Source organism: Colletotrichum jinshuiense, chromosome 1 (genome assembly GCF_051148585.1).
Source record: "Colletotrichum jinshuiense chromosome 1, complete sequence".
Taxonomy (NCBI): Eukaryota; Fungi; Ascomycota; class Sordariomycetes; order Glomerellales; family Glomerellaceae; genus Colletotrichum; species Colletotrichum jinshuiense.
This window is the reverse complement of record NC_139302.1, coordinates 524,150-540,630: the sequence shown is the minus strand read 5'-3', so window position 1 is coordinate 540,630 and position 16,481 is coordinate 524,150. Positions and strand designations below refer to the sequence as shown.

The following is a 16,481-nucleotide window of genomic DNA, read 5'->3' as shown; positions in this document are numbered from 1 at the left end:
TTCTAATTTTTTTCCCTTCCTTTTTGCTTTTTGATAGATGCAATGTTTGTCAATTCGCCCTTTGTCCAAGTCGTCTTGTGCTTCTGAGTATCATCAAATTTGATATGGGGCGCGATTGCGAACTGTCGAAGGCGCAATACTGAGATCGAATATTTCTTTGAGGAGGCGGCCGCCGGCAGAACATGCTCGTAGGCTTTCGTCATCTTCCATGACCACGGGATGACCGCCTAGTCTGTTTTGATGAAGGCGTCGAAGGCTCTTCTCTCGAGTCGTATAAATAAGCTGCTTGGCTTCTTCGTATTCTGCGCCGGTGATCTGAAGCGGGCATTAGCGGCCTTTATTCAAGTGCGGGCGGGCAAAGCAATTCTTGAATAAACTAGGAGATTTCGACTTCCATGCAGTGGCCGCATCTCTGTCGGTTTCGACGCACGGCTTCGTTCCAATCGTGCTTCGACGAGGTGTAAAGATTGGCTCTGGCCGCATTCGTCTCTCCTGCGAGTCGTCATGGCGGATCGTGGATTACGAAAGCGAGAGTTGTCGTTCGGCAGAATGCGAAGGATTGGGATAGGGCCCCCGGTAGCGCGACGCGTCAACGATCACATTCCGTCGGTTGGGATCGACCAGGTGCATGATGTGGCTTAGGGCCGAGTACGTACTAATCCCACTTCCCGTTGGCCCCTTGGACACCACTTTAATTCCCAAGGGTTGTGGATGGATTTATGGTATCTTTTTCCGGGGGCTGTACAGATTACAACCAACAGCCCTGTCCAATCACTGCGCCAACTGCCCCTCCTTTCCCTGATGCTATCGGCCTGTGCCCGATTTCCAACCAGAGCCTCAACCGGCCGGCAACAAGGACAACGAAGCCGGGAATTCACAGCAGCCTTGGTTCAAGTCGATGTTGGTAGATTTTTCGAATTGGTAAAGCAACCTCACGTGCTCTTTGATAATAGCAACAAATGGGTATGGGCAATTACAGAATGTGTCCGCGAATGAAACTAGTGAATTTGCTGTAACACTTTCACGGAATTAGGGATGGCGATTGCGCGTTCCGTGTCTCCATGTGGGAGGACTTCTAGCGGTCTAGGCCGGATCAATCCGTGGCGTAAGAGATGCCTTACCGGTGGGATTTCTTTTCTACACTCAATCATCCAGGAGCCAATCGACAGCCAGGTAGATGACGCATGACGCTGACGGTTCAAGTAGACTTCATTTGACGGCAATCCTAAGCTACATGGAGGGGAAACTGGCCGATAGTCGTTCCCTGTTCGGATGACGCACCACTAGAACAGCTGACATTGCCATTCGGCTCATTGGGTGCTCGTGGCGAGGTTCTATCTCCAGATCACCTCTTGTCCAGGATATCGGTGTAATGCAACAGCGGAATGGACCGTCATTTGGGGCTCACTCGATAAGAAGCTCCATCAGTACGTACGCATGTTACCCACCGACGGGGAGGGCCTCTATGACCGAGGCTGAGTTTCTTGTTACGCCAGATACCTTACCTTTGCCAATTATCGGACGAAACAAGTAAGCTGACTGTTTTGATCTTGACATTTGACTTGTCCAATCTCTTACAACGGTGACCCGCATCTTTTTAGATCGGGCTGCACCCGGGCTACACCGACTGTGGGTTTCGTAGAAACGACGCAAGCCCCCAGAATTCTTTCTGGATTTCCCATGTTGACATTTCCTTCACGTTGAGCATTGCTCGCCGCGCCGCCCAGGTCGACAAGGCCCGCCAGAAGCGTAACATCAAGCGTGATGCCGCCTCCGTTCTCGCCACCTCCCACAACCAGACCGAGCTTGGCTACACCCTGAACACCGATGCCACCACCCTGTTCTCCGGCAACAACTCTTGCGTCCTGACCCCCGAGGTCACCCAGGGCCCTTACTGTGAGTTCGCATCGACACCAAGAATTTCATCTTGCACCATATGCTAATACTTCATCACAGACGTCTCCGGCGAGTATGTCCGCCGCAACATCATCGAGGAGCAGGAGGGTGTCGATATCGTCCTTGACTACCAGGTCATTGACGTTGACACCTGCGAGCCCGTCCCCAACGTCTACCTCGAGATGTGGCACTGCAACAGCACCGGAGTGTACAGTGGCATCGTTGCCAGCGGAAACGGTGACTCCTCCGACGAGACCAACATCGACAACACCTGGCTCCGCGGCATCCAGCCCACCGACGAGGATGGTGTCGCCCAGTTCGAGTCCATCTTCCCCGGTCACTACACTTCCCGTGCCACCCACATCCACTTGATGGTTCACTACAACGCCACCCTCTACACCAACAACACCCTCGGTAACGTCATCACCTCCAGCCACGTCGGCCAGACCTTCTTCGACCAGGACCTCATCACCGCTGTTGAGGCTTTCGCCCCCTACAACACCAACACCCAGGAGGTCACTCTCAACTCCGACGACAGCATTCTGAGCGAGGAGACCGCCACCGATGGCGTCGACCCCGTCATGGAGTACACCCTGCTCGGCGACAGCATCACTGACGGTCTCTTCGCCTGGATGGCTTTCGGCATCAACAGCACCCAGTCCAACAGCGTCACCCCTGCCGCTTTCCACTACGCCGAGGGTGGTGTTGCTAACTCTGCTTCCGGTGGCGGTGGCGGTGGCGGCGGTGGCTCCCCCCCTAACGGCACCGCTCCCTCCGGCTCTGGACCCGGTGGCGCCGCTGGCTCTGCCGTCCCCTCTGGCTCTGCTGCCGTCTCTGACATTGCCTCCGAGGCTGCCGCCACCGTTGCCTCCACCTCCACCTCTGCCGCTGCCTCTACTTCCACCTCTGTCTCCTCCGCTGCCTCCGCCTCTGCCTCTGCCCCCGCCCCTGGCTCCGGCTCTGGCTCCTCCCGCCCTGGCTCCGGCTCCGGCTCTTCCCGCCCTGGCTCCGGCTCTGGCTCTTCCCGCCCTGGTTCCGGCTCCGGCTCCGGCTCCAGCCCCAGCCCCTCCGGCTCTAGCTCTGCCGACTCCGCCCCTTGCTAAGCGCTTTACCAGGTGCTTAAGCAAAGTTTGATCGATCGGATCTTGGAATTGCAAAGGTGTTGCATAGCAAGTTGTACATTGAGGTTTACTCATGGCATTGGATTTTCTCAAATAGCATATAGAATCGGCGTTGTTGTTTAGTTATATATCCCCCAAAACAAACCATTTTCATTTGCTGGTATTTGAAAGCACTTCATTGATTTGAAACCATCGCTAATGTCCTGGATCCGCACTTTGATTCGATGTTCCATTCTTGCATTCACATCTACCAATCTTGTATGTGACTTGGTCCTCTGCAAATCATCAGACTACCATTAACAATACAATTAATTGACTGCCTTGAGACTACAAAAGTTTGTACACTTTCTTTTCATTACCTTCCCATTGTTCATGAATTGTCGGTTACGCAGTGGGCGTCGGCAAACAGGAGCAGGCCGAGCTGACCCTCGCGATGACGTTGGTCGGGCATGCCTCAACCGCGTACTCGGGGACAACCGTAACATCCGCCACGAAGGTCTTCGTGAACTCGCCACAGAACTTCTGGCTCTCCTCCAACCGTCCTGGAACGCTGGAAGCTCTCAAGGCGCGCAGGCAGTTGTCCGCATTGCAAGTCTTGGGCTTACAGGCCTCCCTCTTGGTCATCTTGACCAAGTATCCGCCGCGCTCAATGGTGTTGACGAAGATGAATCCCGACTTGAAGTAGGCGTATGAAGACCAGGAGCCCGAGAACTGGATGGCACCACCCCCTGGGAGGGAGTCGTCCTCGGGATAGATGTCGAAGTAGGCAATCTCACAAACGCTGTTGCCCGTGGGGTCTTCGGGCACGGACGAGATATCCCACACGCGGACACCGGCGCCGTAGTTGGATTGGAACAGCAAGTCGCCAACAACGTATTGGTTGTGGTCGATACCCTTGACCGTGCCCTTGAACAAGCCGGTTTGCTTCGGGCTGTCGAGAGAGCGGATGTCCCAGATGTACGTGACCGGGTAGCCATCGGCGGCGGGACCAACCAGGTCGTTTTCGTCATATTCGTCGTCCATGAAGAGCCATTCTGCAAATGATGTTAGCTATGCTGTTATCCTGCTGCTAAGAATGGTCTTACCTTGCCAGTTCACGTCATTGACCCAGCCTTGGTGGGTAAACGAGGCACCCTCGTAACTTGTACGAGAAATGATCTTGGAATCCTTCTTGTCGGAAACATCGTAAATGGTCAGAGTGTCCTCGTTGTAGCTGTAGCAGATATCGCGACCGTTGTACTTGGCATCGGGGCCTCTGTAAATGAGGCATTGAGCCTGGAGGGGGGATGTGTTAGCATGGAATCTCAAGTTGAAGAGGTTACCCTTTGGTGGATCGAGAACTCACGTCGTGAACATAGCCATCCTGGCCATCGCAACCCAGATCAACAGGGTTACTTGGGTCCTCAAGACTGAAGAAGTGCAGACCACCCATGCAAGCCTGGGCACGGGGCTGGACACCGACAGCGACTGCATACTTGGCCTCCTCGTTGACGACGACGTTGTGACTGCGGCCGAGAGGAAGGGACTCAATGAAATGGCCCGTAAGATCCTTTTCGTTTGAAAACAGAATAGGCGCTTCGTCCAGGTCAATGTCCAGAAGCTATCGACTCGAGTAAGTTATTGATGCCTATTGCAAAGCCTCATCATGCGCTCACCTTTTTCATATCGAAGATCTGAATGCCGTGACCTTCGAGCTCAGAGCCAATCAGCATGTAGTGCTGGTAGGCACGGATTTCGTGCCAATAAGCCCTATCACCCACTGGTGAATATGTAGGCCTAATGCAAGGTTAGCGGTGCTGAGAAAGCAGCCAGATACCTTCCACGGTAGTTGAACCAGCTTACAGAAATCCGAGGTTCAACATGCGACCCTCGGGCAAGATCTCAATGAAAGCGCATCCATCGAACATGCCACTGACTGAAGTTTTGCCATTAGATAAAGAGACCGAGGTTTCGACAGAAAGCGAAGCTTACCAATAAACTCGCGGCCAGAGTCAGGGTCTGTCCAACCCCAAGAAGAGCTTCCACTCTTGCCACGATAATCAGTGTTTGGTGAGCCCAAGGTTGCATGGTTGATGAAGTCGTAAAGATCCATCTATACTGGCATTAGAGACCCTTGAAAACACATGGAGAAGACCAGCGGGTCCGGAAAGACTTACGTTCTTGCACTTGAACTTGTGTAGGGGACTACCCGCAATGGCTTCGGCGTATCCGTCAACACATTTGGTGTAGCCGAGCCTAGGCCATTGGGAAGAGTTCATCAAGCCGACTGCTTCTTCAGCTTCCCAGTGTGCCTTGATATTCTAGTTAGCTTTCAACTGACAGAGACCCCTCGTCGGGTAATTTCTTACAATCTTCTGCGACATGAGCCTATCGTGAATGATACCCGAGTCATAGAGCTCTGGAGTTCATTAGCGACATTTCAGGCCATTACGAGAACGGACACTTCGTACCAGCTGCGCGAGCTTCATCCTTGGGCAATTCTCTTCCATTGACGGCGACTGCGGCCAAGGCCACGGCGCTTGTGACCGAGTTGAAACGCATGGTGGGCAGAGGCTACAAGATGAGATCTCGATATTGGATACCGGCGGCTCTTTCACTCTCACAGCTCTAAAACACGTGGAAGCGGCACATAACCAAGACTTGAGCGGCCCAACCAAGGGTTAACAAGAATGCGACCTGTTCACCATATTTATCTGCTAACTATTTTCGCGTGACATCATGGGGAAGGCTTCCGAGGTTTCCATTATTTCCCAGAAAGGCAGGAAACGAATTCCTTGGCGGACAATGGTTCCTGGCAAAATTCGGGGACGGGGGCCATTGGAGCCCCTTTTACCCCTACTTCCGAACTCTCAACGACTTCTCGGGTACCATTTCGTCTCTGTCAGGACTGCTACCCCGCGTTCAAATTAATCAAAAGACTCGGGTTCAGTATGGATCTGGAAGGAGGCAAGAAATTTTGCCATGCGAGCCATGCGAGCCAAGACGGCCAAGCTTCTTCCAGATAAGCAGCAGTCTTGTCCGTTGGAAACCGAATGCTACGCCAGAGACAAATCAAACAGCGGTGTTGCAATCGGAACGACAATACCAAGAAGACTCGCAGCTAATCGGTTCTTTTGAGGCTCGGCGTTGCACTAGTAAAGATTTTGCGACCCGCTGATAGGTGGGAGGGCTGCTTACGACTGCTCACCTGGACATGGGTACGAGATTCGGGACCGTGTCCGGGGCCTGAAAATCGCTATCGGCTTTGTTTGTAGTACGTAACGCCTGGTGCGTTAAGGGCACCAAACACCAACGAGCGCCAAAGTGTGCATGCGTCGCTGTAAATGGTATGCTGCTAGAACCATCAACTGATTTTTGCTGGCCAACTTCTTAACATCATTAACGTCACTAACATCCCCCAATATATCCCATTAAATGCCAACTCATGCCATTTTTGCCAAGTGCGGGGTAGGCCGATTAGATCCGTTGCCTGAAATATTTTACCCAATAAAGAATTCAGGAAACATCGTTTTTGGAGTACTGGTGTGCCCCAAAACTTTCTGCTGAATCTGCCAAGACATCTTATGGAGCCTAACTCGGGGAATACTCTTGGGTACAAGTTCTTATCAAGAGCTCAACTGTATTTGTAGGGACTCATAGAAGGAGAAGGTCATTGAGGGAAGTGCACACAGGAGCTGTGTGTCGTATAAAAGGAGAAGATACAGGGTGTAAAATCGTGATGGTCTCCGGTACGATGCTGCCTCTTGTACTAATACTGTTAACGGGGAGATTTTGCTTCTTTTATCTCGGCAATCTTCGCAAAACGTTTGGAACGCTCCTTCGCAAGAGAAAGAATTAAAATGGGAATGTGATGTCTTGACCAAAATGACGAGATTTAGCACCCGGTGGGGTACTTGCTTCAAAGTCGTTGTGTCTTGCACGACTCGCTTTCGTCTTCTCTTATAGTCGGTCCGAACTAGAGACTACAGTAATGCACTGCTAGTCATGCTACTGAGCAAACATAGTACCGGCTAGGCTTCACTGCCATCTCAAGATTACAGTTGAGTCAAACCTGCCGCCTTACAATAGGAGAAAACGGATTACCCGCTCTTCGAGACTGACCCTGTAGTTCAGTCTATGGCCGTCTCATGCTGTTCAAACTTTTTGCTTGCCGAATACGACTACTGCCGATCTACATATTACGAGGGATTTCACCTGAAAGTTTGGCAATGAACTGAATCTATGAGCAAAAGCATTCCGAGTCAATCAGACTCCAGTACCGACAATCGATTTTCGGGTTGTAGAGTCGCTTTCGCATAAACACTTGAACGTAACATTGATCTACCTGTACAACCTTACTCATGCTACACTTGTAAACGAGGCGAAGTCGCGTGCACTAGTATTGTGTCTCAGATTTTGTTAATGTGGTATCCAGCAGAAACTGTCTTGGCAGAGAGAGGCGGCGATCAATCCAGAGGAGCGAAAGAACTGTTAAGATGACTCGTGGCCAAGAAAACTGCAATTAAAACGAAGTTGGCAATCGACTCGCTGAGGCATTATCTCAAACTGTGCTTTGTTTCTGCCCAAGAAACATGCATGGGTAGTGCTGATGTAAAGTTTAATGGCAGGTTCGGGTCGGCGTGACGAAACTCAATGCTGGTTACTGAACTGCGATTCTATGCTTGCATAGGACTGCACAGAGAGCAAGCCGATAACAGTGCAGGAGTCAACGCCGGCGCTCGTAAAGGCAACCGAGTCGTTTACATCCCAAGATGTTCAGACGAAGCGATACGTACAGAACCTCGGCTACGACCAATGTAGAACAGCGTAGGTTTCAGGTTACCAAATTGAGATTTCGCCCGAAGTCAGACTCGAAATATACCAAGGTCGATGGGATGAAATCCCAATGGTTTGGACATTTCCAAACTTAGTGCCGAACAGCAAGACATCCCTGAGTAGATCACCTTGTGATGAGACAAACCTATTAACGGTGGTGAAAAGTGGTTCCCCAAAACCAAAACTTGAACCAATGAAACTTGAAGCATGTGTCGTGCAAACTTCACTTGGAGTTGTGTGATGATTCGGGCAGCAATCGCTGCCTTGATTGATACAGATTTGACTATATTCCTAAAGACTGGGTACATAATCTATCCCTGCTGTGTCATAACTCATCCGCAAGCCACCTAATGACACGGAGTGATTCCATCACGCTCCGGTGTCTTTGACTTACTTCCCTCGAAGCGTAATCGCCCATCAAGGCTATCGCAGAGTAAGCCCCGCCCATACACGGCTCTGAAACTCCATCGGTATCTTGGCTTGCGCCGTCTTGAAAGTCGTAGTTGAGCGATGCATGCGTGGCTGGAAACCCTTGGCTCGTAAGCTGGCTGGTGCCAGAGGCCATAGAAGCAGTCACAAAGCGGCTTTCGGTGGACTTGTGAAGTCTCTTCATCATTCGTGAGAGCAGAAAAACAACCGAGTTGACGTCTAAATCAAAGGAGCTGACGAGATTGAACTTGTTCAAGTTTCCACCCGGCGTGTTTCCGAAGAAAGGTGGTGCCAGGCCGAAGTCGCTGGCTGGACTCGGTCCCTGGCTCTGCCTTGAACATTGCAAGCGGGCCCTCAAAGCGGAAAGGAGCTCTTCGTACAGATCCAACAAAAGAAGATAGGATGTGTTGTATAAGGATATCGTGAGCGCATGGTTGGGCGACTGTTTTTGTTGTGACTCCAGTGCATGTTGTGTAGTAGCTGGTGGTGAGGCAGACTGTTGTCCTTCGACGCTGGGTCTTAGCTGTGGCAAGCTCTCCACAATGTCAATGAGCGACTCCGTTGCGTGCACAGTGGTGTTGATAATCAGCGTCAGTCCGTCTGTCTCATTTGCTGTAGCGGTGGGCCTCAGAAAGAGTCGTGTTTGGAGATCAAGTAGTCGCTGGGGTGCTGATTCTGCTGGCATGTGCATCTCAGGTGAAGGCGGAAAAGTGTCATCGGCAAATGATCGTGCATGCCCCATTTCCACAGCTTGATCACAACCTGGCATCCACATGTCGTCTGAGCTGTTGGGTAGAGACCCGATAGTTGCTGGTGGAGTAATCGGCATGCCATTTGATTCAGTTACCATGGCATCCTCTTGATGGTTAAACATTCCCATCGAGTCGGCATCGAGCCATTCAGTTGGCATGTGCCTCGTATCGTTGCTGTGCAAAAGTCCAAGTAAAGGGTCTTCAAAGTTCTCAGTCCACGCCCCATCTTCGTTAGGATGGCTTGGTATAATGCCCAGTCCGTAATGGAACTCGCTTGCTTCGTTGCTGCTTGGTGGTATGACATCGGAGTGTGATGTTTGGTTTGTTGCGATAGACATTGTTGAGGATCGGCGGTATGGGTTTGAAGGTGTTGAGCTAGCGCTTTCCTGGTTTAACCGCTTCTTCGCCGGCCTTCCCATTCGGCGCGGAGGGCTGTAAAAACAGTCGATCTGAAGGCGTTGGCATCTCTCGCACTTGGCAGCCCCAGGTTCTCGGGAGCACCGACTCTTCAGCGCTCGGCAACGGTCGCAGGCACTTCTCTGTGAAAATAACATTTTGACGGATCGTTCATGCACATGCACAACAAGAACTGAGAGATGAATTTTACCACAGACATTAGGTGACGGAAAGTGAAGCTTATATTCCTCGTCGTTCATGAAATGGTCAAAAATAGTTACATCGTGCCAAGACGCAGCGCGCCTTAGTACTTATGCCAAGCCCATCCGCGAGTCGACTCATGTCGGGGTTCTTCGGCGGGGGGCGGGGGACATGTCAGACCTAGATGAGATGTCTCGGTTGAACCTACCCTTCCGATTTAGGAGTGGACATCATGCGCATTGTTGATTTCTTATTTTAAGGTTTGCAGGAAACTGCACACGTATGATATGTCGATTCAGCAATCAGTAGGCGTTGGGATACCAATCCAACTTGGCACACATCACCTTTACCACAACTTTGGAATAGTATAGGCGACTCGGGAGGAGGTCCGGCCTGCCTGCCAAGCGGCTAGCTCCGCCTACACGTTAGGATACCTATGAGTTTGGCAACGAGTTCTCAGGGCTGCGCAACCTTTGGTATTCAAAACTTTCTTTGAATTAAGGGTCCACCTCATCGCGGAGATATCCAGAGAATACAGGGGTGGTAAAGTGAAGAACGTCTACCATCAGATGAAAGTTGAAGATCAAGACAAGCTACAGCGGAGGATAACCTTGATACCTGTCAGATACAAGATTGAAAAGAATGACGAATCATTCGAGGCTGTCATGTTTTGCTGGCGAATTCACCCAACAAGTCGAGGGCAGACATCTACGGTGAAGCCTTCATCGTTCTGCCGAACACAACACAATGCCAAGACTAGATAGCCCAGTGGAGTCTTTCTTGGAATATTCTTGGTGTTAAAAATGATTGTTATCCTGTTTGGAACCACCGGTGGGATCGCATGGCAGATGTCCAATCGTCAGAAGAAGAAGGTCCAAAACGGACAAGCTCAAGGCTCAAATGCGTCTTGGCGAGTTTGAGCTGCACGAGTCGGCACAGTCGGACATTGGGGGTTGATGCCTGCTATGCTGTTCACTAGTTCCATTGCAGTGTACGTACTCTGGTTCTTGTGAGCAAATAAAATTAGAGTTTCTGTTTGCCCGATTGTTATACACTATATACGTACACAATGTAATGTAACTCCAGGGTTGGCACTGACTCCGGCGCCCAACCGGGGAGCCGCCGTTGGGAACAGAGGGGAATAACTCACTCTGACGAGGTGATCGGTGCAGACCAGCAAGGGTACACTTTACATACCCACCCCTCTTCTAACACCATCTTTGCTCGGCCGACGCTAGTGCCCGTGGCGGCGGGTTTCTTCTGTAGCTTGATCGGCGGCTGTGGCACGTGAGCATCATCGCCGAGTGGCTGTGGTCGGCTAATGCTTGGACATTGACGTTCGAGGATGGCTTGGGCTCTTGGCACTGAGAGCAAAATAGATTGCCTAGGAAACATAAAAATTGTCAACCAGGCAAAACGGAGGGGATTTGTTAGCCATCAAAACCTTGGTGGGGGTTCGTGGCCACCGAGTGAACATTCCCCAGAAAGCATCTTTGGCGTCTTTGGTTGCCTCACCCTACCCTGTACATCGGGTCGATTCTTCCTAAACAGGCCCCGGAGGTAACTTGAACTCAAATAGCTTTCCATAGGACGTGTAATCCCTCCAGAACTCAACTCCGAAGCCGTGGGGCGACAAGATGAACTCGTAGATGATCTCGAACACTATCCCGCATTGCTCGTTTTCGTCTCCAATGCACGACCGAACAATGTCGTCTGCGGGCGCGCCGTTGCTTCATGAGTCTTGAGTCAAGTAGACTCCCAGCGACTGCAAAAGCTGGCCGAGTGTTGAGACAGCCCAAGCACATTAGGCAGCCTGACCTTCTAGAAGTTCGTTTCAGCTCGCTTGGTGGGGGCAACCCGAATGTCGACCTAACGGCAAAATGAATCGATAACGATATTTTTTATGAAATGGCCCTTGAGGCTGTTAGTATGGGCTCATGCATTGAGCCCGCAATCCATAAATTTGGGGGCTTTGAGTGTCCTTCCGCTCAGGCACTAGTACACGAATCCCAAAATCCCCAGCACAGTCAAAGCGGGTATTGCCAGCATGGATTTTCAAATTGGATTGACCAAGCTTTTGGATCTGCCAGAGATCAGAGGCAAAAAATCCCGTGGTTTGCTCTCGAGGTGCGGCGTCTCCGTGCTCAACCAGTGGGGTAACGCCGCGCCCATGCTCAGGTCCTTCCAGCATGTTCTTGGTACCGAGGACGATACATAGTTCATCAGTAAATCAAGTTCAGATTCAATCACGAAATGAGGAATCGTTTTGCGTTGTCGAGTCGCCGACAAACTGGGGGCGCAGAAACGTGACAACTGCCCCGTTGGGACCTGATGGTCTGTCATGGGTAAGCGCCACTTGCCGCGGAATACAAACCGACGCGTAGGTTTGCGGTTTTCGTTGCCCGATTTCTGGAGTCGTTTATCCGGCTAGCCGAGGCATGTGTCAACCATCTCCTGTTCATCGCAAGCTGGGTGTAAGTTAGCGAGAATCAAACTTTCCGTAAGTCGTAGCGCAAAATTGACCGTTTCGGTATCTTTTGACGCGATATGTTTTCCGGATGTTATCCCGAAAAAAGTTCCTTTCGGGAAGAGCTAGCGGTTGGATTTGGAATCAGAACAGGGTATGTGTAACTAATAATTCGAAGCACATCTTTCAACAAGCCCGATCTCGATTTTTATTTGAAGCGCCATTCATTTTACGTTTCCAAATTTAGCCGTTCGACCGGATTTGCGACTATCTAAATCAAGCTCTAGAAAGCAAAATAAAATAAAGTAATGGCGGGGGAGGGGCAGGTGGTGGATGAATTTAGAGGCCTTTACTCCGAGGAAGATGTGAATATCACGTTTCACTGGGGCACCAAGGCATTGAGGCTTTTTATGTTGATTTAATTTTCACATTGTATCCCAATCTCTTGAATTAAATTCGGATTTATAAAACTCATTTTAATACCACCTCCAGCTGCCAAGTTGGTCGCAAGATACCATGCCATTTTCCGTAAATATCTGGGAACTTTCGGGGATTTAGTTCTTTGCCATCAATTTGAACTTGGTTTCGCGGGTTGCTTTGGTCGGATGTCTTTCCAGCCCATGCCCCACGCAAAACAAAATGACATAATAGCAAACCCCAGCGATAAATAGAACTCTTTGTCAATGCTCAATGCGTATGCCATCAAAACCCCTGGCAGATCGCTATCAGAAACCACTCCGCGGAAGCCGGTTGCCCCAGTTTCAATGATCGCCCCCGCATCAACATTAGGCGACAATCGCGGGAGCTCTTTCTTCAAAGACCCGACGAAAATCGCATTGCCTATGGACAAAGCAATAGCGGATCCCATGAACTGTGAGAATGTCACAAATGATATTCCCATTGAGATCTGTTCCGGGGCTAGATTAGCTTGGACGGCTATGCTTGGCTAATGAATGTTAGTTGACACCCTTGAAGAACAATTTTTAAAAGTCTCCTACTAGTTGCAGTGCAATGCCCCGACCGCATCCTGTCAAAATTTGGAATCCAACCCATTGTGCCACTGAAGTTGTTGGCGTGAGTGTTGTGAAAAGGCCGCTCGCGATAATGGTTACGGCTGTTCCTCCAACAGCAAAGGGCAAGTAATAACCGACTTTGCCGACTGAAGGTAATACACAATCGTTAGCCAAACACTAGCTCACAAGAAAGTATTTTTAAACAGTCGTCCGTACCTATCATACCCCCGCCATACGCAAAAACTAGTTGTGATAAGATACTTGGCAGGACATTGACGCCACTCTGAGTTGGCGTTGCACCTTGAACTGTCTGAAAATAGAGCGGAAGCAAGTATATCTGAATCATTGCGGAACCTACAAGCATAAAGTTAGTTGCGGCAGCGGACCAAACGGGACGTTTGCCGGCCATTGACAGTGGAATAAGGCCGTCATCTCCCATGCGGTAATTCCATAGCAGGAATGCTACCAAGGCGACCGCGGAGCCGCAGAACATCCCTATTACCGTGGGGCTATTGAAAGGATATTCATTTCCTCCAAGCTCCAGTGCTGCAAGAAAAAGCACAGCTGCTCCGGCACAAAGAAAAAATCCAGTGAAGTCGAGATATTTGTGTAATTTCGGGATGACAGCCATTGGGCTTGGTTTGAGTACTTGGTCGGGGATTTCGCACCAACCAAGGAGGAGAAGAACCAAAGCCCCAATGGGAAGATTGATGTAGAACGCTGGTTTGATCAGAAAGTCAGCCCTGTCATCAATCTCGTCGAGAGTATCGATGAGTGTTCCTTACTCCATCTCCAAGTACTGTACTGGGTTATGACACCGCCAAGTACAGGGCCGAAAACACTACCACTATTGGCGACTTTGGACGCTTGTTAGTTTTTGGGCAGGCAATGGAACACAGGGGCCTACGTACGACCAATTACTAGTCCCATGAGCGCTGAATAATAACAGTGTTAGTTAAATTACATAACGTTAATAGCTTGGAGGAAATGGCATGTGGGGATAATCCATACCAGGTCTTTTTTCGAGGGGCACTGAACCAGCGATTATTGTCAGGCCACCGCTCATGATGCCAGCGCTTCCTACTCCAGCAATTACCCTGCCCACAATCAAGATTATGGAGGAGGGCGCAGCCCCGCAAATCAGAGATCCAATTTCAAACAGGATCAAGAAGGCGAAGAAGGACCACTGCACAAGTCAGCTCCGCCCTGCAATACCTGCTACTGGTAGATTCTTGCCTTTGAGCTGAAATAGCGATAAATCTTGCCAGTAAGCGGTTGAAATGCTGCATTGGCGAGATGGTATGCACTTCCGTACCAGCCAATGTCATGAAGCGAGTGGAACTCATCGGTGATTGCCGGAATAGCCTGCAAAGTGTTAGAAAAGGGAGGTATAGTCTACCACATGGGTATGTTTGTTCTCACAGTCACAATGATGGAGCTGTCGAGGAACATCAACCAAGCGACAACAACAACACAGGTGACAACCACGAAAAGTTTGACGCCCGATAGATACTTTGGCGCTGATGGGACCACCTTCGCCTGCTGTGGTTCACTTTTGTCTTCGGCTTTGTCCACAACTGGGTTGGTCTCGTTATCTGCCATGGCCGTCTCTCTGTTTGGTTTGTCATCTGCGGAAATTGAAGGAAACATATCCGTAGACGTAAGACCAAGGTCTATTGACAGCATCTGCGTTTCTGATGCAACAATACTCCTCCTCCTTCTTGCAGAGGTCCTATCATCATGGACACTAGAAGCCCGATCCATTTCGTTGTCCAAATGATCGCGGTCGTTAATTTAGTGGCTTCAACGGTGACGGGCCCCCTAGGAGAAATTTGGCACGGAATATGGGCAGAGAAGCTTGCCCCGCACAGAACACTGCAGCAGTAATGCTTTTTCAACTCATATTTTAGGTTAATTACAAGCCAAGCAATGCTTGCTAGCTGCCATCTCAATACCTGCATGGTCAATCGCAATCGATGAGGGTTAAACTTTCCCAGATGTTCTGGAATTTCGTGACATGAGGCAACCAATTGCAGGCATGTATCCATCTTCGTTGCAAACCAATCCGTTCTAGATGTTCACGACTCGTACAGCGCATGGATGTTTAGTCTCGCCATTCTCATCTACGTTTAGAAGAAAGCTTATTCAATCCCGTCGGCGAATCAACCAAAATTTCTAACGTCACGGGCAAGAGTGTGGTCTAGGCTCAAGGACAAGCTTCGCCCAGAGGTACCTCTATTCAACACACACGCGACCGACCGAGTCATCTCCACAAGCTGTGCAACGGTAAAGTAGTGTAGTAGTTTTGGCGGGTCCCGGATTTCTTATCCGTTTACACTAAAGCGGAAGGGTAATCCGGTGCTCAGAGGCTAGCTCACCACTGGGGTAGCAATCAACGGAAATAGATATGACTTCGACAACTTTTTAAGGCTACCTGCTTGCGGAGTTTGATATTAATGGGGCAGAAAGACCGTTTTGAGTAACCACGGCCGTCATTGACTACAACACCTGGACTAGTGTTCACACGACCGTAAAGAAATATCAAACGCAAGCTACCCAAGCGTTTGTTGTAAAGTAAGGCGGTCGCATTTTCCGGAATATAAAGAAACCCCCTAAAAAAAGAAGAAAAAAAAGGCCTCAACAATTATCGACATGCATGATGAAGTTTATGTTGTTCACTCGACAACCTAGCACGTTTATAATTGATGTTACCACGGATGTCGCCAAGGCTGTTAAAAGCATGAAGGTTTACTAGATCAACACCTTCAGTTTGCCAATGCCGTAATTTCCAAGCCGAGGTTTCAATAGAGAACCAAATCCGATTTAAGACCGGCACTTGTAAAGTATTAGTCATATTCTCCCCCGCCCCCATGGAAAAGGTTCCGGATTTTCTAAGGGGAGAATAGGAGTCGGTTTTGAAATCTCCATGCTCATATACCAATCTATCGGACACAAGGGGGCCACGCCTTTGACATCCTGATATCATATTTCAAAATGGGCAGATGTTCGAAATTAGGTTTATATCTGGATAATAATAACCAGAGCTAAGATACAAGGACTCAGGTGAGCTCAGGGGCTCAAGAAATGCGGAGATTGTCGGCAATTATCGGAGGTTATATGCCCTGTGATCCACAACGGCGGTGGTCAGTGGACTTTGTTGCCAACTTGGTCTTATGAAGAATGGTTATCCGATTCTGATATCCTGTGTCCATATTTAGAAGTCGTGGTGTTTAGAGCTCGAGCTAATCGACTACGACTACAGTTGCCATTAGAAGTTACATTCAAGAGCGTATGGGGACCCTGCAAGGATCACACCGTTACCAATTACAGCTCGAAGGATGTACGTGTTACTGACCACAATAGGTCTCAATAGTGCGTTCGGGATAATCTA

At 49.8% G+C, this 16,481-nt stretch overlaps 3 protein-coding genes across 3 annotated transcripts; 1 reads left to right on the top strand and 2 right to left on the bottom strand.

Annotated features, from left to right (window-relative positions):
• Window positions 1-1,184: 1,184 nt before the first annotated feature.
• On the top strand, window positions 1,185-2,999 carry EsH8_I_000140 (intradiol ring-cleavage dioxygenase; the record flags this gene model as incomplete). The annotated part of the gene is made up of 3 exons (XM_083267553.1): window positions 1,185-1,202; window positions 1,602-1,896; window positions 1,957-2,999. The coding sequence occupies 3 exons, from the start codon at window positions 1,185-1,187 to the stop codon at window positions 2,997-2,999; spliced, it is 1,356 nt and encodes a 451-aa protein (XP_083117991.1).
• Window positions 3,000-3,401: 402 nt separating this feature from the next.
• On the bottom strand, window positions 3,402-5,558 carry EsH8_I_000139 (uncharacterized protein; the record flags this gene model as incomplete). The annotated part of the gene is made up of 9 exons (XM_083267552.1): window positions 3,402-4,051; window positions 4,103-4,292; window positions 4,363-4,617; window positions 4,673-4,793; window positions 4,860-4,932; window positions 4,989-5,109; window positions 5,174-5,308; window positions 5,366-5,415; window positions 5,468-5,558. The coding sequence occupies 9 exons, from the start codon at window positions 5,556-5,558 to the stop codon at window positions 3,402-3,404; spliced, it is 1,686 nt and encodes a 561-aa protein (XP_083117990.1).
• An 8,750-nt stretch (window positions 5,559-14,308) lies between these two features.
• On the bottom strand, window positions 14,309-14,692 carry EsH8_I_000138 (uncharacterized protein; the record flags this gene model as incomplete). The annotated part of the gene is made up of 2 exons (XM_083267551.1): window positions 14,309-14,455; window positions 14,513-14,692. The coding sequence occupies 2 exons, from the start codon at window positions 14,690-14,692 to the stop codon at window positions 14,309-14,311; spliced, it is 327 nt and encodes a 108-aa protein (XP_083117989.1).
• Between the last annotated feature and the right edge of the window lie 1,789 nt (window positions 14,693-16,481).